This window comes from Harpegnathos saltator, unplaced genomic scaffold (assembly GCF_003227715.2).
Source record: "Harpegnathos saltator strain DR-91 unplaced genomic scaffold, Hsal_v8.6 scaffold144, whole genome shotgun sequence".
In the NCBI taxonomy this organism is placed as follows: domain Eukaryota; kingdom Metazoa; phylum Arthropoda; class Insecta; order Hymenoptera; family Formicidae; genus Harpegnathos; species Harpegnathos saltator.
In genome coordinates, this window is record NW_020229922.1 from 113,573 (window position 1) to 139,469 (window position 25,897).

General features: G+C 38.5%; 4 protein-coding genes across 6 annotated transcripts; 1 reads left to right on the forward strand and 3 right to left on the reverse strand.

Moving 5' to 3' along the window:
- Positions 1–1,512: 1,512 nt before the first annotated feature.
- On the reverse strand, positions 1,513–7,566 carry LOC105191480 (ATP-dependent RNA helicase dbp2). Its single transcript, XM_011154906.3, has 7 exons — positions 7,393–7,566; positions 6,427–6,687; positions 5,437–5,674; positions 4,875–5,155; positions 4,261–4,754; positions 2,551–2,793; positions 1,513–2,457 (listed from the first exon to the last, which is right to left on the reverse strand). Coding segments are annotated over exons 1-7 (1,851 nt in total). The 5' UTR covers positions 7,395–7,566; the 3' UTR covers positions 1,513–2,125.
- A 1,479-nt stretch (positions 7,567–9,045) lies between these two features.
- LOC105191497 (UDP-sugar transporter UST74c) lies at positions 9,046–12,460 on the forward strand. The gene is made up of 6 exons (XM_025308224.1): positions 9,046–9,213; positions 9,297–9,457; positions 9,540–10,868; positions 11,431–11,814; positions 11,908–12,131; positions 12,227–12,460. Exons 3-6 carry the CDS (start codon positions 9,894–9,896, stop codon positions 12,375–12,377), a joined length of 1,734 nt encoding a protein of 577 aa, XP_025164009.1. The 5' UTR covers positions 9,046–9,213; positions 9,297–9,457; positions 9,540–9,893; the 3' UTR covers positions 12,378–12,460.
- Positions 12,461–12,889: 429 nt separating this feature from the next.
- Positions 12,890–20,952, reverse strand: LOC105191481 (uncharacterized). Of its 2 annotated transcripts, none has more exons than XM_025308216.1 (14): positions 20,804–20,952; positions 20,150–20,255; positions 19,853–20,078; positions 19,431–19,578; positions 18,916–19,211; positions 18,613–18,841; positions 17,803–18,498; positions 16,616–16,764; positions 16,359–16,517; positions 15,968–16,077; positions 15,698–15,865; positions 15,532–15,624; positions 15,314–15,455; positions 12,890–14,432 (listed from the first exon to the last, which is right to left on the reverse strand). In XM_025308216.1, exons 1-14 carry the CDS (start codon positions 20,880–20,882, stop codon positions 14,133–14,135), a joined length of 2,901 nt encoding a protein of 966 aa, XP_025164001.1. In that variant the 5' UTR covers positions 20,883–20,952; the 3' UTR covers positions 12,890–14,132. The 2 variants fall into 2 exon arrangements, with proteins under 2 accessions (XP_025164001.1, XP_011153209.1); XM_011154907.3 differs by having other exon boundaries at positions 17,803–18,504.
- Positions 20,953–21,062: 110 nt separating this feature from the next.
- Positions 21,063–24,509, reverse strand: LOC105191482 (exopolyphosphatase prune). Of its 2 annotated transcripts, XM_011154909.3 has the most exons (8): positions 24,082–24,509; positions 23,927–23,988; positions 23,555–23,796; positions 23,221–23,492; positions 22,889–23,130; positions 22,607–22,765; positions 22,426–22,536; positions 21,063–21,151 (listed from the first exon to the last, which is right to left on the reverse strand). In XM_011154909.3, exons 1-8 carry the CDS (start codon positions 24,119–24,121, stop codon positions 21,074–21,076), a joined length of 1,206 nt encoding a protein of 401 aa, XP_011153211.2. In that variant the 5' UTR covers positions 24,122–24,509; the 3' UTR covers positions 21,063–21,073. The 2 variants fall into 2 exon arrangements, with proteins under 2 accessions (XP_011153211.2, XP_011153212.1); XM_011154910.3 differs by lacking the exons at positions 21,063–21,151; positions 23,927–23,988 and having other exon boundaries at positions 22,305–22,536; positions 24,082–24,504.
- Positions 24,510–25,897: the final 1,388 nt, after the last annotated feature.

The window sequence follows — 25,897 nt, forward strand, 5'->3', positions numbered from 1 at the left end:
AGCAGAAAATAAAGCAGAAAGAAGCTTGAGATCAATTATTGGGCCGAATTCCAAGGGATGCATAAAGATTCTTTAATAAAAGATAATAAACCTAGCTTATACCGCACCACTTTTTAATTAACCTTCTAGATATCGCATGTTGTATATCATATGTTGGACCCTGAGTGAATCCTCTATTAAATTTACTTTAATTAATATTACATTGTATATATGTTGTACAAACTTATCGGACGTTCCGATTAGCTGAATTTCTAGGGCACCTAACTTTTTCTCTAGATATCCTAAAAATTCTTTATCTGACAGCCAATCGAAACATTTAATAAACTTTTGTACGACGCACGTAATATTAATTAAAAATATAATAGTTTTCATTGATTCAACTTATAATTTATCTTGAATTTTAAACAATTCGATACGATCTCAAATGGTTCGTTTTAAATTAATATAATAACATTATTTTGTATTTTGAACATTTATAACTTATACATATACATTTATATGCATTTTATATAAATTTATACTGATAATACTTCAGGAAAGTTTGGGAAACCAATTCCGAGCAGAAGAAGCGTAAAAGTTAATTTTATTAATTCTATGGCATAAAACTATATAACAACGAAACAACATAGACAAAATTTAATGTAGTCAAAACATAATGTAGCCAAAGAATGTACAAAGACTTGTAGTTACAAAAAATTAAGAGACCATTTTTACGATTATAACACTCCGTCCTTTCTCCCACATATGAAGGTCCAAGTTTCTATTATATCTTAACGTTGGGCTACAAGCTTGACATATCACAGCTATTACAAAAAGAAACAACAATTGACCTAAATTATCAACTTATTTGATAGTATCACAATTAACGAAAACAGTTAACGAATTATTTAGTCGATTGTCTAAAATCACATAGTTGTGAAAAGTATAATTTGCGCCAGTCTTATAAATATAACATAAAAATTTATAGAAATAATATTAAAATATAATTCGTTATATATATATATTACAATTAACATTAATTGTGATACTAATAACTAATATTAATACATTTATGTATAGGTCATCACACCACATATAATCGCATTTTCTATCCATAATTTCATTGACAAACTTCGCGAACCCGTCGCAATTTAACAGAATGTTTAACTCTGAAATAGCTACATACATTGACGTGAAAATATTTGAACAAGTAAAATCTTAGAGTCCATATAAATTATAAAAATATGAACACAGCTCTTTTAATAACATTGCTAATACATAAAAATTAAATAACATGTAATAATCGTCAGTCTTCCCTTTAAAAACAAAAATTCTTTGCAAATTTTGCAGGCCACTGCAAAAAAATATTTTTGGTTTCGAGCATGTAATTTGAACAGCATATGTCATGTCATGTCTTTTTCATAAAACTAATATTGTAATACTGATCACGAACATACATGCATGTAAAACATTTGTCAAACGCTACATATAAAATATAAAATTTTAAATTATTTAGAAACAAACTATAAATAAATACTTTGGCTTCTAGTGATTGCACTTTGAGGCTTGTATTAATAGTCGAGATACTTGAGAAATTCATTTCATGTATGATATCCATATTTAAGTTTAGAATTAGATAAGAATCCTTCAGATGAATCGCGATTACAAATGCAATGTCACATGTATCGCATAATTCGACTGAAAAATCCATCTAACTCTATATTCAGATCAAAATATCTCCAGGAAGATATTGTTTCAATTAACGATTACTAGTACAAACCTGATGTCGCACCATAGGAACTTATATATTATCTCTGCAAGGTTAGTTACGAACGTATTAAAACTGCATCAAAGCTCCTTCAGCTTTGTTTGATGCGTCAAATTCGATACACGCAAATCACTTGACATTATATTTAACAAATGTTAATTGTATGTGTAACTGTCGATTTAAAATTGATAATACTCATTGGGTAATACAATATGGTATACTATCGCCCGTCGAACGCGTCGATACCTTCCTTCATATCCACCTCTTCCCCTTTTAATCTATTATAAATATTACCACAGAGTCGGACTAACTAAATATGGACACATTACACACCATCGAGTGATTACGTGTTATCAATTGGAAACATTAAAAACGCGATTAATAAGTTGCACCCCTGTATGGATAACTGCTTCCATAATTATCGCCACCTCCATAATTCTGTGGCATACTGCCTTGTCCGTAGTTTCTCTGTGTACTGTATCCGTACGCCGCGTTTTGACCTATAGCGGACCCACTTGATTTCATGCTAGTATAACTACTGTAATCTGGTCCCGAATAAATACTCGAAGAAGATTGGTAAGAATTCCCAGCGCGAGATGCACCTCTTCCTCTTCCCAGAATACTTCCTCTTCCTCTACCGTCACTACTGCCTCTCCGAATATTACCTCTCTCTCCACCAATGCCGGAAGAAGCGCCAAAACGTTTCCCGTCTTGTAGAGATGAAATAATATTAACATATGCTCATTACTGTGAGCACTGCAAAATTTTCACGGTGGTGAGTATACACTCACTGCTAGACTCACTTCTGCCGCCAAAATTCCCTGCTTTCGCCATCTCTGCCATTTCGCTGAGGCGCGGATTCACATTTTGACCCGCTTCCCGCAATACTTCTATAAGATCTCCGGCGTGCTTCATATTGTGGCTCGTGAAAAACGCGTATGCCGTGCCGGTTTGTCGTCTGCGTCCAGTTCGACCGATTCTATGTATGTAGTCTTCCGATGAGGATGGATAATCGAAATTTATCACATATTTCACATCATCCACATCTGCAAAATAGCAGTCATGGCAGATGTCAAAAGATTGATTATCGTGTTCCTTAGCCTGTACATGTACGTCAAGTATTATTTCAAAAGATTATAGTATCCTTTCTAAATAATAAAATCAATTAGTATTATCCTGATGTGATCGAACACATTTTCATATCCATACTAAGTCATCTATAATCGTTACTTATATAAAACTTGTCTCACTCAGATTTGAATTCACCCTAATATTTCCAAATAAGTTCAATCAATAAAACAAATTGCAACACCCACCTTTCGCTTGGAAATTCCGACGTGAAATCAGCGAGAACGACCCCATTTGCTTTTAAAGTGGGGCAATTTCGGTTGCTTTCTTATGGAAATATACCAGCGGCCTAGAGATTAGACAGACACAGCGGTTGTGTCTGGTTTGGGATAGAGGCAGCATTTTAGGGTTTAAGCCTGAGTGCATTAGTTTTAATAGGCACCGTACGATACTAATTCTTAAAGTTAGAGGCACTGGATAGAGAAAATTCAACAGCTGTACTTAATGTGCTTTTCGTAAGTCGTTCGTAAATCACGTTTGTAAATCACGTTCAGATATCTATAGTCACTATGCAAATGCAAGTCTTGACTAGGAGAACCATTTGTTGATTATTTGTATATCACGACGAGATATAACTGTGTCATTAAATGCATCCAGTCGTTTTAAAATCTATTTTGCTATTCTGTAATACTGAGAAATTTAAAACGCAAGTTAAACCGCTTACGAATCGATCTGTCCGTCTAAAAAAACAGTATATTATAAGATATAAGCAAAGGAAAATAAAATAGTCACTGTGTCTGCCCAATACTGGCAGTACACCGCGTTGAGTTAGGGTACTCTGTGCCTCTGAAAAAGAAAAGCAGACAGACTTAGTGGTAGCTTGTGTGCATTTTCAGAACCCTGTTATTATACATATCATTACCATAATTAATAAAACTCTTTGTCTTAACATTCAAGCTGACATATGTGAATAAAAAAGATACAATGTACAGTTATAAATTAAATATGAAAATGGAGCGAAACGTTGCTGTTTGTTTTCTCTTTTAGTTTCATAAAAGCTTAAGAAATACATAAGTTTCAAATAAATATGATTGGAATGTAAACAATGAGGATAAAGAACGAAAAATCAGAAACATAAAAATCATCGAATGATAACGCAATTGCGAAATGAAAGCTCCATTTATATAAAAAAAAGAAAGAGGCCACAAACATACAAAAACGTAGTCGAGTTTGCATGGCTCTACGATACGATCAAGAACGAGAATGATAATAGTTCCAATGCATCACACACTGCTACGTACACAGCTGTCGGCTGGCCTTGCTCTAACAACGCATCACCGGCTAATCCAATAAGTGTTGCCAATACCCAGTTTAACCGTGAAATTGTTCTAGTGCCTACGAAGCACGGCCGAAAAAAAAAGAAACGAACAGTCGTTACCACTTACCTAAACCCCTAGCAGCCACATCGGTTGCGACTAAAATTGGCGCTCTTCCGCTACGAAACTCCTGTAACACGTGATCCCTCTCCTGCTGATTCTTGTCGCCGTGTATACTTAGTGCTTGCCAGCCATCGCGTCTAATGTTTCTCGTGATATCATCCACTTTGCGCTTAGTTTCCACGAATATGATAGTCTTGTTCTCTTTTTCATTGCCGATCTCCTGTAGCAACCTGAATAGCTTCGAGTCTTTCTCAAATTCTTGACAGACGTCGATAATCTGTGTGATATTGTGATTGGCCGACAGAGTGAGTGAGCCGATATTTAAATGAGTGTAGTCCGTCAAGAAATCCTCCGCGAGCGCGCGGACTTCCTTAGGCCATGTCGCCGACCACATTAACACTTGTCTGTCCGGACGTATCTGCTCGATTATCTTTCGTATCTGAGGTTCGAAGCCCATGTCCAGCATTCGGTCAGCTTCGTCAAGTACTAGATATGTACACCTAGTATAATACATTTTAAACATTACTCATATTACTCATATTGTGCATTTATTCGGTATCCTCGAATATATGTGTAACTAATGTGTTTATCTTGGAAATTTATAGTTACCACAAACATACCTACGTAAATTTGTAGTGCCTTTTTCTAAGAAATCTATAAGTCTACCCGGAGTAGCGATGCATATCTCAACACCTCTATCCAAGTCGTGCGCTTGTGGTCCTTTCGGAGCGCCGCCGAAAATACATGTGTTTCTCACAGCCGCTGATTCGCCAAAGCAATTGGCTACTTCTTGAATTTGTTGAGCCAACTCTCTGGTAGGAGCTAAGATTAAAGCGATCGGACCGTCTCCATTGCTTAGGCGCGGTTGATGTATGATATGCACGATCGCAGGCAAAATATACTGAAAAGAAAATGTAAAATATCTTGATATACACACGCGTACACATTAAATATCTTGTAATGTCCGTTGTATGTTTTCATTATCCCATTTAAATGATAGAAAGCGCATGATGCTATTAATCACAAATAATCAGGCAGGTGGAAATAAAATCTTTACGGAAAAAAACATTCAAATAATTGAGTGTAGATACTCAATATTTGAGTGTTTTTTCTATAAGGGAACGAACATAAAAATATTAATTGTTTCCATATTTTAAAGTGATATGTTTCTAATTTGCTCACTCCAAGAGTCTTCCCGGAGCCAGTCTGAGCAATCGCGACAAGATCTCTGCCACTGAGGGCAATAGGCCATCCTTGAGCTTGAATTGGAGTAGGTTGTGAATATCCTTGTCTACGAATGCCTTCCATTACATAAGGAGGAAAATTTCCCTCCTCGAAATATTGTATAGGGTTAGGAACATTTTCACCCTTCACAGTTATCTCTGTATTCTCCCGGAATTGGCTTACTTCTTCTTTAGATCTAATTCCAAATGAAATTCATATTAAACACATTCCTTATTGTTCATCATATGCGCTTTTTAACCCTTTGTGGTCAATCATCACAAAGTGTGAATATACCGAGGATATTGTATAAAACAGATATTTTTTTAACCATAAGCTGTCTACAAGCTTTTATTCATTTTTTTTATTTTATCACTTTTATTTTATTTTATTCATTTAACCCCTTGCATTGAGCATATTTCAAGCATGTTGTCGATCATACAACTTACCTTTATTATCTTGTACTAATTAAACTTAATATAGATGAAAATACAATGTTTCTTTTTGAAAAATAATTATCATATACTTTCAATTTTACGGAATATTAACTACAATTCATATTCTGTATAACTATTCTGTATAACTATTTAATTAAATGCTGTTAGTTATCAACACAAGGAATTAAAAGCAATACTCTGAGAAAGGATCTGTAAGTTTCGCCAGTCTACCAAAGCTCAACAATTATGGATTTCTCAACAGAAATCAATTTAAATTACGATCGCAAAGGGTCAAACTTGATATTTAAAATTTGAAGCTACCAGCTCATTATGGTTTTTTATAGCCAACCTCCCTACTTAAACACGAGTTAGCAATTACTGACAAGTTAAACACTAAAAATCTAGCCTATAAGTTTAATGCTTGGGACTAGGCAAGAGATAATGGGTTCGTGCTGAGTAGAGAGGCTAACTGTAAAAGAAATTTTATTGGCTTTTAAATTAAATTTTCAGATACCTATTTCTAACTGCAGGATGCTCAACATAAAAGTCCTTGCGCAGTGGTTCTAAGCTACGTAGATCCCAATTTACTCTTCTTAAGCCACCACCAGGTTGTTTCCCTTTTAAGCTACCTCTTACATTACTGACACTTCCCCTACCACGTGTGCTAAATCTGCTGACAATGTGTCCACGTCCATTATCACTGCCACCTCTGCTAATGCCGCCTCTAACAGCACTACCACGACGGCTTCTACCCTGATCTCGGTCACGGTTAAACCTATAGTATGAAAATTTATCTTAATTTAATATAACTCAATCTTAATAAAGATTATACAATTTTAAACACAACATATGATTTGTTACTATTGATAAAGAAAATATGACTAAAATCTGATGAACTTTTGCAAATTTCTAATATCTACAATAAAGACCTGAGCTAAAATTAACATATCTGGTTTTGAATCTTCATTTATATGCATCATTTTCAATTAATTATTTTATATATTTTTATCTTTATTTTAGACCCTCATTGATATATTTTTATAAGACTGAACATTTTGGCAATCATTGTATGATATCAATTTTTCCACTAATTTTTATTATTGTTTGCTAATTTTTATTTTTTGGATTAAATATATCTATTTCTACAAAGCAGGTGGTTTCTTTTTTCTATATATAGGAGTAACAGTACATCTCATACTACTTTTTATGAAGAAAGTTAAATAATAAGGATGTTTTTGCAAGGAAGTTAGCATTAGACAAGCTTTACATAATATCGTGGTCAAACAAAAGAAAAAAAATATCAATTGCCGGCTGGATACTTTTCCATTATCGATTGATGTCTGTGCATACATAACGAGTCTATTTTCCATGTATATTTCTATACGAAAAATTTTTCAGATATCACACATATTTCAGGAAGAAACTTGTCTCCGAAAAGAGAGATTTTGCGCCTGCTACGATATAATCATTGCGTACTTACATTTAGAAATACGAATATGTACTGACGGTGTGGAAGTCCACGAATGATTTTCGACGTTGCGAATAGTTTCGGCGAGGCTGAATAGCTAATCGATACTCTTTGATAGATATAGTTAAACTTCCAAAGAAAAAAAATTCTCGAACAGAGACCTTGACAAACTCGCGTCGAAGAAACGATTTAAAATAATTTATTGTGGAAATATGTTATAAATCGGAATAACGAGAAAAAACTATTTCTGTTAACAGACGGACGGGTCGAATTGTAACAGGAGGGTTTCCGTAAAGTAGTTCCCGATAAACCGTTTCCATAGCAACGAGGCGGAGTGATATCGAAATTCCCGAACCCTAAAATCCATATCCGTAAGGGATACCACCCTTTTATTACAATAAGATCAAAATGTGAATGTTGCCTTTAGTTTGATATAAACTTTTTTAGTTGTTTGAAAAATACTCCTTTTTACGTGCTCTATGAATAAAGAATTCAAAAAGATTTAAAGAATCGTTTCTTTGAATTGCAGTTTAAAGTCGTAATGGGGAATTTTTGCAACACCGTCTCTCAGATACGATAAACGTAAGTCGTGAATATTATTAGGCCTAGTTCCACAACTTGCTTTAAACGGGGTTCGAAGCTAATCCAATGGTTAAAAGCAATAGTATATGTGCATATACTATTGCTTTTAACCATTGATTTAACTTTAAACTCCGTTTAAAGCAACTTGTGGAACTGGGTCTTAGTCGTATAGATTACGACGTTATTTCTGAGCGAATAACATTCACGATTTACATTTACCGTATCTGAGAGACGGTATTGCAAAAACTTTCTGTTTTAAATTGAGTGGTATCGCGATGCTTATCTGCATATGTTGGGTCTGTTCTTTTCAGCTGAACTAGGTCCAGTTCCACAACTTGCTTTAAACTGAGTTTAAAGCTAAACCGATGGTTAAAAGCAATAGTATATGCGCATATACTATTGCTTTTAACCATCGGTTTAGCTTTAAACTCCGTTTAAAGCAAGTTGTGGAACTGTGTCCTAGTGCTGCTCTAGAACTGCACCGGTCCAAAACTAGGGATCTATTCTTTTAAGCAGCACTGGTGACTGGTGCATAAGTTAGAATGAGATAACTATATTTTTTCTCATTCTAACTTATTACACCAGTTCAGCAGTGCAGCTAAAAAGAACAGACTAGTTATTGCAGCCATTAGTGATTTTTCAGATGAAGAAAATTTTAGGAAGGATTCAGGGAGAATTCACACGCAAAAAAGCAGCATCCAATCAGAACTCGCGTTGATACTCTGTCTCCCTCTCAAGAGAGAGATAGAAGAGAAAGACGGACTATCAGCGCGACTTCTGATTGGTTTATGACATTCTGCTTTCTGCTTCTTTCCAGGGTACCTATTATGGAACTCGTCGGAATCGATTCCGATCGGAATAATTCCGTTTCCCCTAGAAAAGAAAATAGAAATCTAGGAAATAACGGAATAAATTCGATCGGAATCGATTCCGACGAGTTCCATAATAGGTACCCTGGTGTGAATCTCCCTTGAATTCTTCCTCATCCATTTTTTAATGATTTACTTTTTTTTTAAAGGGCGCGTCAATAAAAAGCTCTTAAGAATCTTTATGGCATGGCCACTCTCACGTTTTTCTATGCTGTAAGCATGACTCACGAAAAAGATGGCGATGACGATTGTTGCAAATTTGAACCGGTAAATTTGTAATGAAAGAGTAGGTTAGGTTGGTGGGATTTAAGATTAGGTTAGATTTAAAACACTACTTACTCCGTTGTTATCATTTTTGTGCGCCATTGAAACTTTTGCTCTAGTAAGTCTGTTATAATGTATATATATATATATATATATATATATATAACATATCAATCAAGCGTATATACACTTATGTTAAAGGTGCAATTTAACGTGAGTTCCAGAAGATAGTTTCATCTCTCAGTCGAATAAGGTTAATTTAACGTTGCGCAGAGAGATTCGTAGGAAAAAGAAAAGAAGCAAAATCAGGCCATTGACATTATCTCGCTTCACACATTTCTGTGGGAAAAATATTCGAGGAGGTACGTTCCAGTAAGACTTATCGTCGCGAGCGTAATACGTTGCTGTTTTATTTGTTTGTTTGACATGTCCGCTGTGTGATAGGTTACGCACGGATACTGTGTCGACTACGAAGCGAACTAGCGGAAATACGTACAAGGCCAGAGCAAATAGCCGCACTAGTAACTACACTATGCCTGATGCTTGATAATTTACGTGACCTTACGAGCTATCGCAAGACACCTTTATCGCTTCAAGACTGATTAGCTATTGTAAAATTGTCGGAGCAGCGTGACGCAGACGGGAGAAGCATGATAAGATTATCAAAGTGTAGGTTCCTTTACGTGTGTTACCGTTTGTCGTAACGCGTCGTATTCCTGTAAGCCGGTCTGTGAGCGACGGATTTGAGCGAGAGAGAAAAAGAGAGAAGGACAGAGATCGGCAAGGCTTCGACACACGATGACGGAACACGAGCAGAATGCGATGTTTGTGCGCGTGGCATCGGCGTTCTTTTATGGGCTGTCGTCATTCATGATAACCGTCGTCAACAAAACTGTGCTCACGTCGTTTGGCTTCCCATCCTTCCAAGTGTTGGGCATCGGCCAGATGTTGGCGACGATACTGGTGCTGTTCGTGGCCAAGAGACTACATTACGTGGAGTACCCGAATCTGGAAACGACAACGTTCACGAAGATATGGCCGTTGCCGTTCATCTACATCGGCAATATGATATTCGGACTGGGTGGCACGAAGCAACTGAGCCTGCCTATGTTCACTGCGCTCAGACGGTTTAGTATACTCATGACGATGATCGCCGAGTACTATATTCTGGGCATCAAGGCGCGACTGTCCATACAGTTGAGCGTCTACACAATGATTCTGGGTGCAGTAGTGGCTGCGCTCAACGATCTGGCCTTCAACCTGGAGGGTTACATATTCATCTTGTTGAATGACTTCTTCACCGCCGCTAATGGCGTGTTCATGAAGAAGAAACTAGATTCCAAGGAGTTAGGGAAGTACGGATTAATGTACTACAATTCTCTCTTCATGCTCGGGCCGACGCTCCTGTTGGCCTGGTGGATGGGTGACCTTGCTCAAGCTCTAGACTTTCCCGACTGGACGAATCTAATGTTCGTCCTGCAGTTCATTTTGTCGTGTGTGATGGGCTTCATACTGTCGTATAGTATGATCCTCTGTACTTTGTACAATTCTGCGCTGACCACCACTATAATCGGCTGCCTGAAGAACATATGCGTGACATATCTCGGCATGGTGATCGGCGGCGATTACATATTCTCGTGGTTGAACTTTGTAGGTTTAAACTTGAGCGTGGTTGGTAGCTTAGTGTACACCTGGGTGACATTCCGTAAGAGAGACACTCTGTCACCAAAGTTCACTCTGCTGACGGAGTCTCAGGCCGGCAAGATACAAGCCGTATGATTGTAATCAGGAAGGCCACCGATTGTAACTCTCGCATCATAGACGCCGGTTGCGAGAGCGTAGTGTGTTCATGATACTATGACGCACTTGTGCGAAGGATTCGTTTGTATACTTGCGAGAGACATGTGGCGGTCAGTAAGAAGTCTTTAGCCGTAAGTCGGATACTCGTCGTTGCACGTTGCGCGTTTCTTTTCGCCTCGGCGGCACTGTCGAGCGACATCGTGTTGTCTCTCTCTCTGTTGTCTCTTAGTCGTAGCGTCTTCTTTCGCAAGCATTTCTGTTCCTGCTTTAGCAATATGCTCTCTAACTTCTCAATCAAGTTGTAGAGTGTCGTGATGTCGCCGGCAAATTGACTGTCAAATGTACCAAAGTATAAAATTATCGTTACCAGATAAGTATTACACGTTAGAAGTAAAACGTGAGACGCGGGTCAATTAAGGAATAGCATCGCCATAAAAAATTAGTTGTAATTTGTTTAATACGTGTACATATATATATATATATACTGCGAACACACTTCAAGATGGAAATAAATTTTATTTATTAATAAACATCACGCGTGTGTGTACGATCAAACGTGTTCATCTCGCTCGGTTTTTCAGGCCGTTTCGCGACAACCTCGACTAGCAAGGCATTCCTGGAAGATTATGCCAAACATCATGTATCCCTATCCCCTCTGCAGCGTGTGCTGCTCACGGTGGGCTCGGCGGCGGTTTCGTTGGCGAACCCGTATCGAGGAGACATGATAGCGTGTCTCGGGGAAGTGACCGGCACGAACGCCCTTGTACATTGTCATCGAATGCTCAAGAGCACGGCCGAGGGTCAGCGTATACTCGAGCAAAAGCCACGCGTAAACACGTCCACTGTCAATCTGTCTTACCTCAAAGACTTGCCGCCAGGAACCGTCGGCAGAACGTATCGCGATTTCTTGGATAACAATGTAAGGATGTGCTTTACTGCGTAAGCCCTTCGATTCTCTGTAGATATGATTGAAGCGCGAGTCTTTTTCTGAGTGGACAATGCACCCTTGCAGAATGTATCACCCGACGATCGAATAGCGGTGCAATACGTCGACGATGTCGAGCTGGCGTACGTGATGCAACGGTATCGTGAGGTACACGATATCTTTCACGCTGTCCTCTTAATGCCGACGACGATGCTGGGAGAGGTGTCGGTTAAGTGGGTGGAGGCCTTGCAGACGCGCTTGCCGATGTGCGTGACCGGCGCGATATTCGGTGCCATTCGACTACGTTCTAGGTAATTCTGTGCTTGAATCGCTTCACGACACACTGTCCGCTGTTGTCCACTATCTCGTGTACACTTCTTCTATATCGTCATATGATGCATTTCAGGCAGAGGCAATTGTACGTGAAACATTACCTGCCATGGTCTGTAAACACGGGTAAAAATGCAAAGTTTCTATTGGGAGTCTATTACGAAGAACGCTGGGAACAGTCGCTCGAAGATTTTCACAAAGAAATGAACATTGCGCGTCTAGTATGATAAAAATGGCACTTAATTTTGAATATTAATAATTGTTGTTATACATAGTCAAGTAAAATAATGATGATTATTGTTGAGGATAACACGTGTTAGTTTCTGTCACTGAAAGATAAAGCTACTTGTCCGTCTAAAGCTTTGTTCGTTGAAGCTTTTCAATTTGTATCGATTAAGTTTGCATAAATAAGTTTGCGTCGTGTGTATCTGCGTAACGTCTTCCCTAAATTTTAAGGGGAATCTAAATAAGTCCAGAGAGAAGTGTGCGCAACGCTCTGCACAGTCTTCAAAGCAACATACGTTATTGATATTACAAATTTGATTTAATTAAACGTTACATCTGTCAAATATGTTATAAACATATATAATCTAAAATTGTACGCGTTTACCATAATCGTTATTATCGTCGTTGTTTATACTCCAATTATCGTAATTGTGATCCTCGTATTTTGCTCTCTTGCTCCTTTCATTGTTCTCTTAGTGTTAGTATCGTTATCGGTACAGAATGCATCTTAAAACGGAGGCCTCAGAGACCTCGTAATCATCTTGAAATGCGTTCTTTCGAGTTTTGGTTATTCCTTTGGCACAGGTCGCTTCAATTGGCACAAATTCCCCCTCTTAAATTGGAAAAATTTACGACGAGTAATAACACGATCCGCAAAGAACGCCCACGTTTTAAAATACATCCCGCGAGAATTACTATATATATATATATATATATATCTTTGAATAAAAATGGATGACTTAGTTTAAGAGATATATATATATAAGAAAGGATATATGGAAGAGTATTTCTATTTGAATCTTGCGTCATTGCGAAATTTGATTGAAGATCAAACGATCCGCTTTCCCCTAAGATAGATAAGCTGAATCCGTCGCAACGAACGGATTCAATACGAGTATATATCATGATATTATTTCGTAAAATAAGTACATACGAGTAAGTGAGCAAAACTGATTGTCATCCTTCATTAATCGCGATGCGTCTTCAAGTTACACATATCGACGTAATCGAGTTTTTGACGCTCGCTCTATGCCGATTTTATGTATAATACTTCGCTTCAGCTACATGCAACGAATTCTCACGATGATACAAAGTATCCAGCCTCGGCAAAGTGGCTAAACTCAGCACAAGATCCGCATTAAGTGGGATCGGCCCGGGTAATGGGCGTTGGAACGAATAGAGAGAACGATCTTCTTAACGATAACTGATAAATAAGTATCACATATATATATAAGCGTAGGAAGGATATGTAAATCAATAAATCTAGATGAATCATTTCTTCGCTCGAAATCACACGCGTGTTTCGAGTGCGGAAATAATCGTCGAGAGATCATCCTCGGGTTATTCCTGGGCGTACGCGTATAGAGTAATTACGAGAAATCTGTATGCGATTATCCGTCGCGTTTGAAACTCCTTTTCTTCTTCTTTTTTTCTTTTTTTTTTCTTTCTTTTTTATCATTAAGTCATTAACTTACGCTTATTCGTATAATCAAATTAGATAAATCTAGTTGAGCAGTAAGATTAGTGGCCAGAGAGCATCCCACGTTGATGTATTTTAGGCATCATTAACGACTGCGACGATTTGCGATATTCGAATTCGTGGCCGTTCGTGCGCAAAAGCGATAAGAAAGCAATCTCAGGATGCTTCTTAGCTGATTGTAATCGATTTGGTCCGCGCCGCTGCTGGAGCATGCATGGTGTCGTCCCCTCTGTCGGCCCGCCGCCGGATTGCGCTCGGAAGCGGCGAGTCCGCGTTCTTAGTCCAAAGTCAGCTTCTTGAGGTAGCAGTGAATCTCCTGGAAATTGGGTCGATCATCCGCGCGTTTGCACCAACACCTCAGCATCAGCCGGTACAGATCGTCTGTGCAGAACATCGGCTGCTCGAGAAGTCGTGGGTGCTTGCTCTTGCTGCCGTCCGACGAATGATACCACAGACCGCAGTTCTCCAGCACTTGTTCTGAGGTCAAGTCAGCGTACGGCACGTCCTCGCAGCGCGTCAACACCTCCCAAACTGTTACGCCATATGACCAAACGTCGGACTGGCAGCTTCGTTTTCCCTGTGTGAAAGCAGACACAAGTATAAGAAGATATTAATCCTGATGATATATATATCGTAAGATATTATCTTCTTGATTTATATCTCTCGCAAAAGTTACTAATAGACTGGCTAGGAAAAACTTGATTTTAAAACAAAATGATCCATTCGTGCCAAGAACAACCCTTACAGAAAAGTATCACTAGCTGTAATAAATTGATCAGTGATAAATTATTGTTGTTCAGTAATGTTATTATTCATATGAGTACTAAAATTATTATGCAACAATAATTTATCACTGACTAATTTATTAGTTATAATAGCTAGTATTATTTCTTTTTATAACAGAAGCATTTGAGATTATCTGTGAGAGGTACAACAGAAAATTATAATCAAAATGATATTAAAATAACGACAAAATGATCGAACCATAATTAAAACCCCGATAAGAAATAATTATATAGTATATGCTTGTGCATGAATTTTATCTCCATATGACCATATATAAATATACGTAATTATATATATACTGAAAAAATGTACAAACATAATTAAATATAATTAAATATAATTAAAATAACTATTCATGTTTATGGTGTGACGTAGACAAATAATTGAAAGAAACAATTTCTTCTTCTCCTAATTTAACACTCTTTGTGACCATAAAAATGACATTAAATATAATAATATATAATTTATATATAATTATATATGAGGGTTTATATAATTATATATAATCTTTAGCCGAAAAGTGAATTTACATAATCGTCCTCTCGTCATTCTAACGTCATTGTAATTTTCTGTTTTGCCTAGACATCCCATTCTTGTTAATTAAAGACATCAGTACATAGTATGTTTTCTTCTTGATCTGATCATGTCCGGTTGATTATAAAACGAAATTACCGATATGACTGCTTCCCAAGCCATCCAACGTAACGGTATTTTGGCGTAACAGTCATCAACGTAGTATTCGCCATCGTATTTGCTGCAGTACATGGCTTGGTCGGACACTTTGATCAGTAGGTCTTTGCAGACGATGCAATTCCTGTGACAAGGAGTACGTCATGTTAAAAGTGTACAAACTATCGCGAAATAAAATAAAATGAGGAACGCGTTGTTACCTGGCTGCCAGATCGCAATGCGGTACGTTCAAGCTCTCGAGGTACTTCATGCCCGAAGCGATTTGCGCGACTAGATTTAACGAACACTCGTAACTGAAAAAGCCATTATTTATTACAAAAAACAGAAAAATAGATAAAAACCGAACGAATCGTTACGCTAGCGTACCTTATAGGCGTGTCGCAGTCGCGGCTCTTCAGGAAGCTTGACAAATCCCCGAGCTCTCCGTATTCAAAGATGGCACTAAAGGGTTCTTCTTCGACGATCGCGATTATTCTGGCGATATTGATGTCACGAATCTCAGCCAAAATGTGCATGTCGCTCATAAAGTCCTCTCTAAATCGATTTATTTCCATACAAATCAAAACTTTCGCAGACAGATATGCATCAGACAAGATATATATTGTATCCTTATTGTATCCTTTCATCTTGTTTTACCTTAGAGCATCGACGACACCGCGCCACAAGGACCGCACTATCACTATCTGACGGTTTTGCAGAATGCCTAGATCTGGATTTTGTATGCCTTTCGCTTCGCACAGGTGGACCTGAAAATACGACCAATTTTTCCACATTAAATTTTTCCAAATACAAACAAAAAATACAATGCAGAAATATAAAAACGACGTGTGGAAAAGTCAGAATATGTGAATATTTGAGAAAGTAGAATATTTTCTTATATCTTGCAAATATCAAAACATTTCTTCCAACGTTTGAGGAATTCAAAGATTCTTTAAAATTTTGGGAAATGAGCTCGTTTCTCACAGAGAAAACGAATCTTATACATCCTTGTGATCCGGGAAAATGAATGGAGACGGACGACATTTACCAGGCCAAAATTTCCCTCGCCGAGCTTATCGAGGATTCTTAATCTATGCCGAGAGACACGCTGAACGTCGTGGGTCCCACATTTGTACGATAACACCGAGTCCCGAATGAGCAGAGGGGTGAAGAGGCTTGCAGCGGAATGCTGTTCGCGTCTCTTAATCTACAACATATCGTAATACTGTACCGAGTATTGCATTAACGATCGCACTGAGTCATATAGACCATCGCCATCCTCGGACGTGCTGCGAATTTTCTTACCGTCAGGATGTCCGTAGCCGCGTAGTAACTCTCGTACACTCTCTGATTAATCTTCCCCGCCTGCGAGTGGTTCAGTTTTTTCGCCGTCGTCGGAATTATTCCACATTCCGCTCGCGTCTCGTCGGCGAAGTTCTCGCTGTTTTTGATATCTAAAACACATGCGAATCGAGGGCAATGTTAAATAGAACATGACGGGGTTCGCGTGGCATAAAAATGGGATAGTGATAGAGTGGACGCATATATACATCATCCCCTTTTTAGAGATGTGCGAATCAAGAATTTTTATGTCGAATCGAATCGAATCGAATCTCATTTTTTTTTAAATTCGAATTCGAATCGAATCGAATCTATGAAATTTCATTCGAATTCGAATCAAATCGAATCGAATCATTGAAAAATTTAACATGACTATTAAACATGCAAATAACAATGGAAGATTTTAATATGAAAGGGAATATTGATATTGTAATATCATCTTAAAGTAAAATATATATTTAAATATTTAAAGTAATTTATAATTAAGTTATTAATTATAAGTTAAGTTAATTACAAGTTAAGGGTTCAAACATACAGGCCCAGATGTCCCATTTTGTAGCTGATGCACGCAAACGCTAGTATATTTGATTTGTCGTATTCGAATCTTCGCGATTCGAAATTTTCGAATTATTCGGATTCGAATCATAGGGATTCGAATTCGAATAATTCGTACATCTCTACCCCCTTTTCGCTCTCTCTCCTGTCTATTATTTAATAAATACACACTCGTGCTACACACATTCTATGAATGATTCTTTAATTTCATTCATTAATTTGCACTATCGAATTTAATATCATCTACGAATTAAATTTTAGAATGAAGAGTGCGTAGAGGAAAATCAAGATGAGTGTAACAATGTCAGCGGGCGTTGATACAACATTAAAAACGCGAGTCGAGTGAATTGTCATGTAAACAACAATTGCAAAACGACCGCTACATTGCAATTAATATACATGCCGTATATACATGTGATTCTTCATATCATACTATATTATAAAAATAAAGTAAAACTTTCCGAGGGACACTGCTTCTCGCTAAGTATTTCTCGCGCGTACTGGGATACGATAGATGTATCAATAGGTAGTGTTAGGTAGTGTTAATTATATCAATAACATCAAAACTGCAATTAGCAACATGATCATCTACATACCGAAATGCTCCGTTTTGTAACTCGACCTGGCTTCGCACTTGACGTATTGTTCCGACGGCATTTTATTGATCTTCTCACAGGTGCTGTGCTGCTCAGTCGCGTCGACGTCGAATTTGTAATCGCAATTCGAGGTGATCTTGCTCTTCAGGGACAATCTGGACTGCGACAGACTGTTCACGACGATCGGTGTGGGTAGTTTCATGTCCTTGGTATTGATCGTGATGCCTGGTGCCGGCGAGCCGCACAGCAGCGCGGTGTGTTTCTGCAGTAATGCCACTTTATTGCGTCCCCTTTGCTTCATCAAGAAGATCGTGCAGCTTGAGAAGAAGGCGATCACGGTTAAGGCCGCGCTGATCAGCCCGATGTAAGTCTGCGAATTGTTCACGGGAAAGGCGTCCGGCGTCAGATTCGAGTCGTTCAACAAAGGTATCGTATCGTTGAAATCAGCCCTCGGCTTTCCCGATGTTGCACGACCATGTTGAATGTTAGTCTTTGCCTCGTCGTCAGCTTCATTTTTTATTTTGTTTACGTCCTGAACTACGTCCATTTGATCGACCTCATCCTTATCCTCTTTGTCTTCAATGCGTTTTACCTTCGCCAGCTGATCCTGATTAATCATTTGGGATATGTTATCGTTGTTGTTCGAGTATATCCACGATAATCGCTCCAAAGCTCCGTCAGTGTTGTTCTTCACATCTGGAACTTCAGTTTGTGCGAGAAATGAAGGAATTGTTCAAACGGTTTACATTCGAATAGTATTCACGCGGTTTCTTCGATTGAATATATTAATGAGGTGTTTAGATTATATACCTATTATAAACGTGACCTCGCTTAGCAACAACCACCCCGCTTTAGGCTTCAATTCCATCTTGACAAACTTGCCGATTCTCGGCTGCAGCGGGATAGTTACCGAGACGCTACCATCTTTCTCGCTGCTGCCATCAATGATGATATTGGTTTTAAGGTCATTGAACGTTTCCGGCATTCCCGGATATTCCTTGCCGTCCGAGGAAAACCAGAAGTTCACTGTCGAGAACATCTAAAAATTGCCGAAGTTAGAAGAAGTATTTGCCATTACGAGAAAGAGAGAGCCTATTTCGAATAGTCGCAAACCTGGACACGCAAATCGGGCAGGTCGGCCATGTAAATTGTGCAGTTCGCGAATTTCCTCACAGTTTGGAACTCGAAGAGCAACTCGATTTGGCCTCGATCGCGCCATCCGACCCAGTTGGTCATCCTATCGGAGTCCAGGATCTCAAGTGCGCTTCCGACGATGCCGTCAGTCAATTGTCCCAACCCGTTCAACATCAGATTCTCAATCTCCGTGCCGTCATACGACATGTCTTCGACGTTGCAGCCGTTGGGTCCGGTTTTATCAGCCTTGGGCGCGGTGTAACTGACCATGTATTCTACGCAAACAGCGAGAGGGTCGTTTTTTTCCGTGTATCTCGGCATTTAGATCTGCTGTTTCGCTCGTGACCGCTTCACGAGTCGTCTTTGTACTCGAAACGCGGTACACTCGATCGTGAAGTTACATCGTGACGTGTAAGAGTCCGCGGGTGCATAACACATCGCGCGCGTGGATAACATATCGGCTGGCGGGATCGAATCATCGGGAGAATACTCACGATTCCAAATGCAGCCGTAAATCTCAACTCGCATGCACACAGTGCGCGGGTGTTGACTGTAAGGGACGAATCTCACTCGACTCGCAACAAACGGCAGATCCAACTTCTGCTTCTCGACCAGATATGTATTGCTGTTGCCACGTAGAACCTATGAAACATCATAATCTTCGACATTGCAATATATAGCAAAAATTCTAGAAAAATTCATCTAGAAAAATTAAGAAAGGCTTATTTTTAGAACGTGGGAGAATTAATTCTGACGTATGAAAAGGAAAAATTAATTTAAATTTAGGCCAATGAGATCCTTCAGTCCTAAATTGTTTCGTAATATATTTCTATGTGAAATTAACCTCGGTCAAACAGTTTTGAATTGGTAGCTACTAGTTGAGTTAATAATTTTTCTCTCGGCAAAACGAGCGTACCTTGCTCCCTTTTAAATCTTTATACTGATGCCACTTTTCGTGCCGCCAGTATTCCAGAAAGAACGCCTCGGCATATTCCTGACCCTGACCGTTACCGAATCGACCTTGGGTTTCGGTCCACGTGATAAGATGGTCTCTCGTCAGATCAATCTCTAAGTATTCACGTATCGCGCTACTGATTTGAGCTTTCGGACACCAGGCGCCGCCGTTCTTCTCTTGTCGTATTCTACGAGAATTCGCGAAATTATCGCACTTGTGATTAAAATTCGCACATATTATCCCATTATCCTCGTGTACCTTGCGTTCTGAGGACCCACGGATTTCATCTCGTAACTGGACGACGCCGTAATCGCCTCGTCCGGGATCTTTCCTTCTTCCATGCCGAGTGGAAGTATGCATTTTTCTAAAAAGCATATAGCCTCTTATCGTTATCATCACGTTCCGAATTTTTCGAATTCGATGTTAATCCCGTACAATCTGAGTACATATACTCAGTACATATGACGTGATATATTCACAATTTCCGAATATTCAACGGGAAATTAGATGCCATTCGTTCGGTTTCCTACTATTTCTCTTCTTTTCGCAAAAACCTCGGGGAAAACGAGTAAACAACGAGGAGACTATTTTCACTCTTCAAAGGGTTCTAAAAATATTCATCTAGGAGAATATAGATTATCTCGTCGCGTAGGCCACACGTCGATAGATTCGGTCCGTCAGAGGATACGTGAAAAATAGAAATAGGTCATGTACGCAGGGGTTGATAATGATGCGACAGGACTCGCGCGAGATGAGGTTTCCCCGGGCAGAACAAGAAATCATGACGACATCAAAATGATGAGGAAAACTCATCTTTTCATCGTGACTCGGTCACTTTCTCGTCATTTTGATGTCATTTTGATGTTATCATGATTTTCTGTTCTACCTGGGTTAGCAAACAGCGGTACTCACCGAGAGCTTTCCCGATGGATTCCCCGGTGCACCAGCTGGATAGCATTAGTAGTTTTATCAAAAGGCGTACTGGCTCCATGATATGTTATGATAGCGCAGCGTAAAGTTCTCCTCCGAGCGCATTTACGAGTCATAATACTGGCCGCGGTACTCTCTCATCGCGCCTTCTCCCCGCGGAACGCCGCGCGGGATACGCACGTCGCGAAAGTGAAAAAAAAGGGGGAGTAAGAAGAAAAGAGATCGCGGGTGTAATTTACAGAAGGACAGCGTTCATGAGTGTAATGCAGCTTTTCGCTGGCACAGGGTGGGGATGTTGATACTCGGCGTAGCTTGGCCCGGCTGTTGTCTCTGCGCAACAAGTATGGAACGATCAATATGCGTTATTTCGCGGGTGGGCGAAATCGCGTGTATCTCGTCGAGTCCTTTTTCCGTACGCGTTACTCGCTCTCCGAGGAGTCCGCTCGCAATCAGGCCGAGACTCACGCTCGTCGATTTGCGTCCGGGCAGGATAGGTAGTGATAGCAGCTGCACACCCCCGGCATTCTCACTGTTGTTGTTCGAGGGTGGTCGCCAGTAGCCGCGAGCGGCAACTCGTCTCATAATTTTAAACGAAACACGTGCGTCGCCTTGATAATAAGCACCTCTCGCTTGTCGAGTTCGCCGCTTGGACAGGCCCGCTCGATTCTCGTCGCGTTTTGATCCCGTTTGCTGGATGGTGCGCACGGGAATCCTCGCGACGTATTTCTCGCTGCCTCCAGCGCACACTTCCGTTATGTTCTTTCGCGCGAACGAAAGGACGAACGGCATTCGCGGGATTATATCGCCATAGCCACTAGGACATTCCGCGGGAAGGAAGGTCCTTATATGGGGATGATATGTGATAACCGAGGGGTGTGACGTTTCGACAACCAATGGCGATAGCGGTGGCGTTTCACTGCGCAAAATCACAAAATTCCCAGCGCTTTGATAGCCGAGATACTTTCGCCGATGCGAATGATAGGAAGAGATTTTTCGTGCAGACCTCGAATGTGTCTCGAAGCAAGATATTATTAATATCACATTCATTCGGTGATAAAAGAGATTGCGTATAAATCATTAAATGGATTACACACACACGCGCGCGCGATTTATTATTAATAGAATATACGTATATGCATAAATATGGACGCTTGCGCAATAACGTACAGTATATTTTTTGAAAATATTTACACAAAAAAGAGAAAGAGTACACTGATTCCTTCAGGATATGAATTTTCATGAAATATTTTAGAATATATCATTTCAAGACACATGACAAGTTATTAAAAAATAGATTCTAAATTTTCCATGAAATTTATAACAAAATACATAATTCCTATAACTCTGTGTGTGCATAATTCAAATATAACTTTATTATTTCCGATAGTATGACTGAAGAGGAATGGAAGAAATTATGAGTGAAAGGATTAAAAGGATTAATTCTTTGAAAAGTCTTTAAAAAGCACCTTTCGAATGTTTGTTCAAATTAGTACAACTTTTTTTCCTTTGTAAGATTTCCCATTTTTTCTTTTTATTTATATCTGGTCGCTTTTATGTAATAACGTGGTTTTATGTACAATCGGCAGTATCTGTTTGCGTGTCACCTCCACGTTTCCTAATTTATATAAGCATATACTGTATCGTTTTTCTCGAATCTCTTTGATTAGTTCTGTATTCAAATGTGGTTGTGTAGAAGAAATTAACGCTTGAATAATCTGTAAGTAAAAATAAGAAATATATATCAATATATTTAAACAAAACAATAATCTATTAAGTAATACTCACATCATGTCCTAATTGATTACATAATGTTGAAAAGATCGCAATATCTCTAGATATATGTCCATCACTCACATTAAGACCAATAAGAACAATAACAGTCCAATTTTTATCAATGCTAAATTTTTCAATAATTTCTTTTGCATTTTCTTTCATGAGAAGATTCTGGAAAATGTTATGAAATATATATATATATATATACACACATACACACACTTAATATATGAACTTTGAGGTTGATAAGATACTGATCAGTTAAGCTATCAAAGAAAATCCTAAACAATATACCTCTACTAAGAGGGGAAAAACTGCAACAGGCACACCATTTGTTATTTTCAGATCTTTAATCATGAGTTCTTCGATGGTCAACTCACTGATATCTGTTTTAGCTTTCATAAGCTTGTTAAATACTTCAGTTCTATCAGTTGTGAGTTTACCAAGTTGTTCAAGTTTATTTATTACATCAACATCAGTGGTAGTTACTCGGCCACCCTTAGTTGACATATTGTAAGTATCAACCAAAATTGGACCTGAAAACCATATTGAATATTACTATTAAACAAGTTATTACAATGATATTACAATGGAATTAATGGTAATTCTTAAATGACAATATTTACCTCTTAAGAGGCTTGCAAGTTGAGAATCCAACATTTTGGAATTTTCTTTGAGTATGTCGTGTCCGACAAGACTTACACAGCTTCCAGCAAGTTTTATATTTAATAATGTGTCAGGCCATGACCAATCCGGATTTAATGGTCGGTGATCGATAATTTTTATTACCAAAGGTTTCAGTGCTATATCTTCATTTGACAAAGTATGATGATCAACTAGAATCAGCTCCAGCTTTTTGTCAGTGTTACTCTGCAGATTTTGCAAATTGATCTGATCTCTATTGAAAACGTACTTAGGTAGCGTTAAACCATGATTGCTTCCTAATATTGAAAAGCTTACCTGAATGTCAATAAGTTCTGTGGTATATCGTGAAATCTCAACCAATAAACTACTTCAGTCTTGATACGATAATCCTTTTCTGGAATATTCAGAACTGGTATTACAGCAATGTTGCTCTGTCCACATGTCTTAATGTTGACATATTCTGATAATCCTTGCACCAGAGCACATACAGCAGAATCTAAGTCACAAGACTGATTTCCCAGGACAACACGAATCGTTTGATATAATGACAAGTTGGACTAAAATATAAGAGACAAAATTAATTAAGATACATTTTATTCAATTTAGATACACTTAATTGAACAATACAACTGAATAATACAAGATTGAAATATTATGAAAATGTAACATTTATAAGTGACAATTTACCAAAGCAACTTTCGATGTATTAAGAAAAGATTCCATGGCTCCTTGAGTTTGCATGATTTTGGCTTGGAAGTTTAATCCAAAGACATTTATATTATAAACAAAACTTCTAACTTACATGCTGCATCAAAAAATGAACCCCTAAAAGTATATATTACCAGAAAGAAGTCTGAAAACGACCTCTCGGCGTTCATTCATTCAATCAATATATGGCTCTGAGCAGAGTTATTACACTCCTTCTCTTACGCCAATCACAACGATTTTGGAAATAAAAGAGAAACAGGGACGTGTATGCAGTCCCCAAGATCAAAAATATTATTCGTAGTTACAAGACCACATCCAACCGCCGCGAAGGCAAACGAAAGCCCATCGAAATTACCCCCAGAGTTTTAACACCGACCACAATAGAGATGGTCAAAGCTGTACTTTTCTACCTAAGGCCTGGTCTACAATACGTGTCGTAAGTTGTAAGCCGTAACAATTGGCGAATCACAGTCGATTATTACAAAAATAATCGGCTATAATTGGTCAGTTTTACGGCTTACGACTTACGACACGATTGTAGAATGAACTTTACTATCTTCCTTAAGGAAGTAGAGTGAGTAAGAACCGTGCACGCTTTGCTGTTACCATCAGAACGGATGTAGTATGCACACATTTTCTCAGGGGGCGCAACAGAATTCGGCGAAAAAAATGTCCCAGCGTAATCGGCCCGGGGTGGTCGCTCTTAAGGCTCATCTACAATAGCTGTAAGAGTAAGGCTGTAAGGCTGTAACGTAAACTGTCAGCGAATGAAAATATTTCATTTCGTGTCTTGCAACCTTACAGCCTTATTCTTACAGCTAATGTAGACGAGCCTTTAGGTTTCTCTTTAGAGAATAGAGAGTGGCGTCGGAGCAGTAGCTTATACACCCAGAGCCATCTATTGAATTGAATTGAATTGAGGTTTCTCTTTGATTTAGGGCCGGTTGTTCCAACTTCTTGGACTGCGTTCCGATATTCACTGCTAGCACTGAAATTCTATAGTATACGTGACACAAACTATGTATTTTCAGTACCGGCAGTGAATTCGGAACGCAGCCTTGATAAATTAAAGCCAGCGGCACACGGTGCTTGTTTTCGTGCTGGATTGCTTGCTGGATTAAAATACTGCGTTCTGATTGGTGCGTTTCCGAAGATGGATGGAAATGCATCAATCAGAACGCAGTATTTTCATTCAGCAAGCAATCCAGCACGAAAACAAGCACCGTGTGCCGCTGGCTTAACTGATAGTTAAATCATGTGTTTGTCTTCGTTTTTCCTTTAACTTAGACAAAAATAGAGATATGATTTAACTATCAGTTAACTTACCACGAAGTTGGAATAATTGTCTCTTATATTTATTAAGAATGAATTTTTATAGTAAAGCCAGCGGCACACGGTACTTATTTTCATGCTGGATTGCTTGCTGGATGAAAATATTGCGTTCTGATTGGTACATTTTCGAAGATGGATAGAAATGCACCAATCAGAACGCAGTATTTTCATCCATCAAGCAATCCAGCACAAAAACAAGCACCGTGTGCCGCTGGCTTAATAAACAGTGGTTACTTATCAGCAAGAGACACAAAATCGTTTAACTGGCTAAATATTATTTAAAAATGATACCAAGATGATATCTAGCCAATGAAACAATTTTATGTCTCTTGATGGAAAATAATCAGTGTAATTTTTCTTGTACTTAAAATTCACCATAAGGCTGATAATCTTTATTCTTACTTCGTCGACGGTTATGTTTACTTTATTTGCGTATATGTGGCTCTAACGATTTTAAATTTTAAATTCTGTACTCGCAAGTACGTACATTCCGTGTGAATTACATCAGGTGTAAAAAAGATTTCAAAGTTATTTCAAAGTTCTATTATTTCAAAGGAAACAAATCTGTAAAAGAAATACAAGAATAATAGATTGTTGATATATTATTTTATATAATAT

Bases quoted from the DNA above. Each gene is read 5' to 3' on its own strand.
- LOC105191480 (XM_011154906.3), bottom strand. The intron at 2,794-4,260 runs GTAAGTGGTAAC...GCTATTTTGCAG, and splicing joins TGTGGCTGCTAGGGGTTTAG to ATGTGGATGATGTGAAATAT. The intron at 2,458-2,550 runs GTGAGTCTAGCA...CATCTCTACAAG, and splicing joins AGGGAATTTTGGCGGCAGAA to ACGGGAAACGTTTTGGCGCT.
- LOC105191497 (XM_025308224.1), top strand. From the start codon at position 9,894: ATGACGGAACACGAGCAGAATGCGATGTTTGTGCGCGTGGCATCGGCG. The intron at 10,869-11,430 runs GTATGATTGTAA...TAATAAACATCA, and splicing joins AGGCCGGCAAGATACAAGCC to CGCGTGTGTGTACGATCAAA. The intron at 11,815-11,907 runs GTAAGGATGTGC...GCACCCTTGCAG, and splicing joins GCGATTTCTTGGATAACAAT to AATGTATCACCCGACGATCG.
- LOC105191481 (XM_011154907.3), bottom strand. From the start codon at position 20,882: ATGGAGCCAGTACGCCTTTTGATAAAACTACTAATGCTATCCAGCTGG. The intron at 20,256-20,803 runs GTGAGTACCGCT...TATGCTTTTTAG, and splicing joins ATCCATCGGGAAAGCTCTCG to AAAAATGCATACTTCCACTC. The intron at 19,579-19,852 runs GTACGCTCGTTT...GATGTTTCATAG, and splicing joins AAGATTTAAAAGGGAGCAAG to GTTCTACGTGGCAACAGCAA.
- LOC105191482 (XM_011154909.3), bottom strand. From the start codon at position 24,121: ATGAATGAACGCCGAGAGGTCGTTTTCAGACTTCTTTCTG. The intron at 23,131-23,220 runs GTAAATATTGTC...TATGGTTTTCAG, and splicing joins ACTTGCAAGCCTCTTAAGAG to GTCCAATTTTGGTTGATACT. The intron at 21,152-22,425 runs GTGACACGCAAA...CTTGTTGCGCAG, and splicing joins ATAAATTAGGAAACGTGGAG to AGACAACAGCCGGGCCAAGC.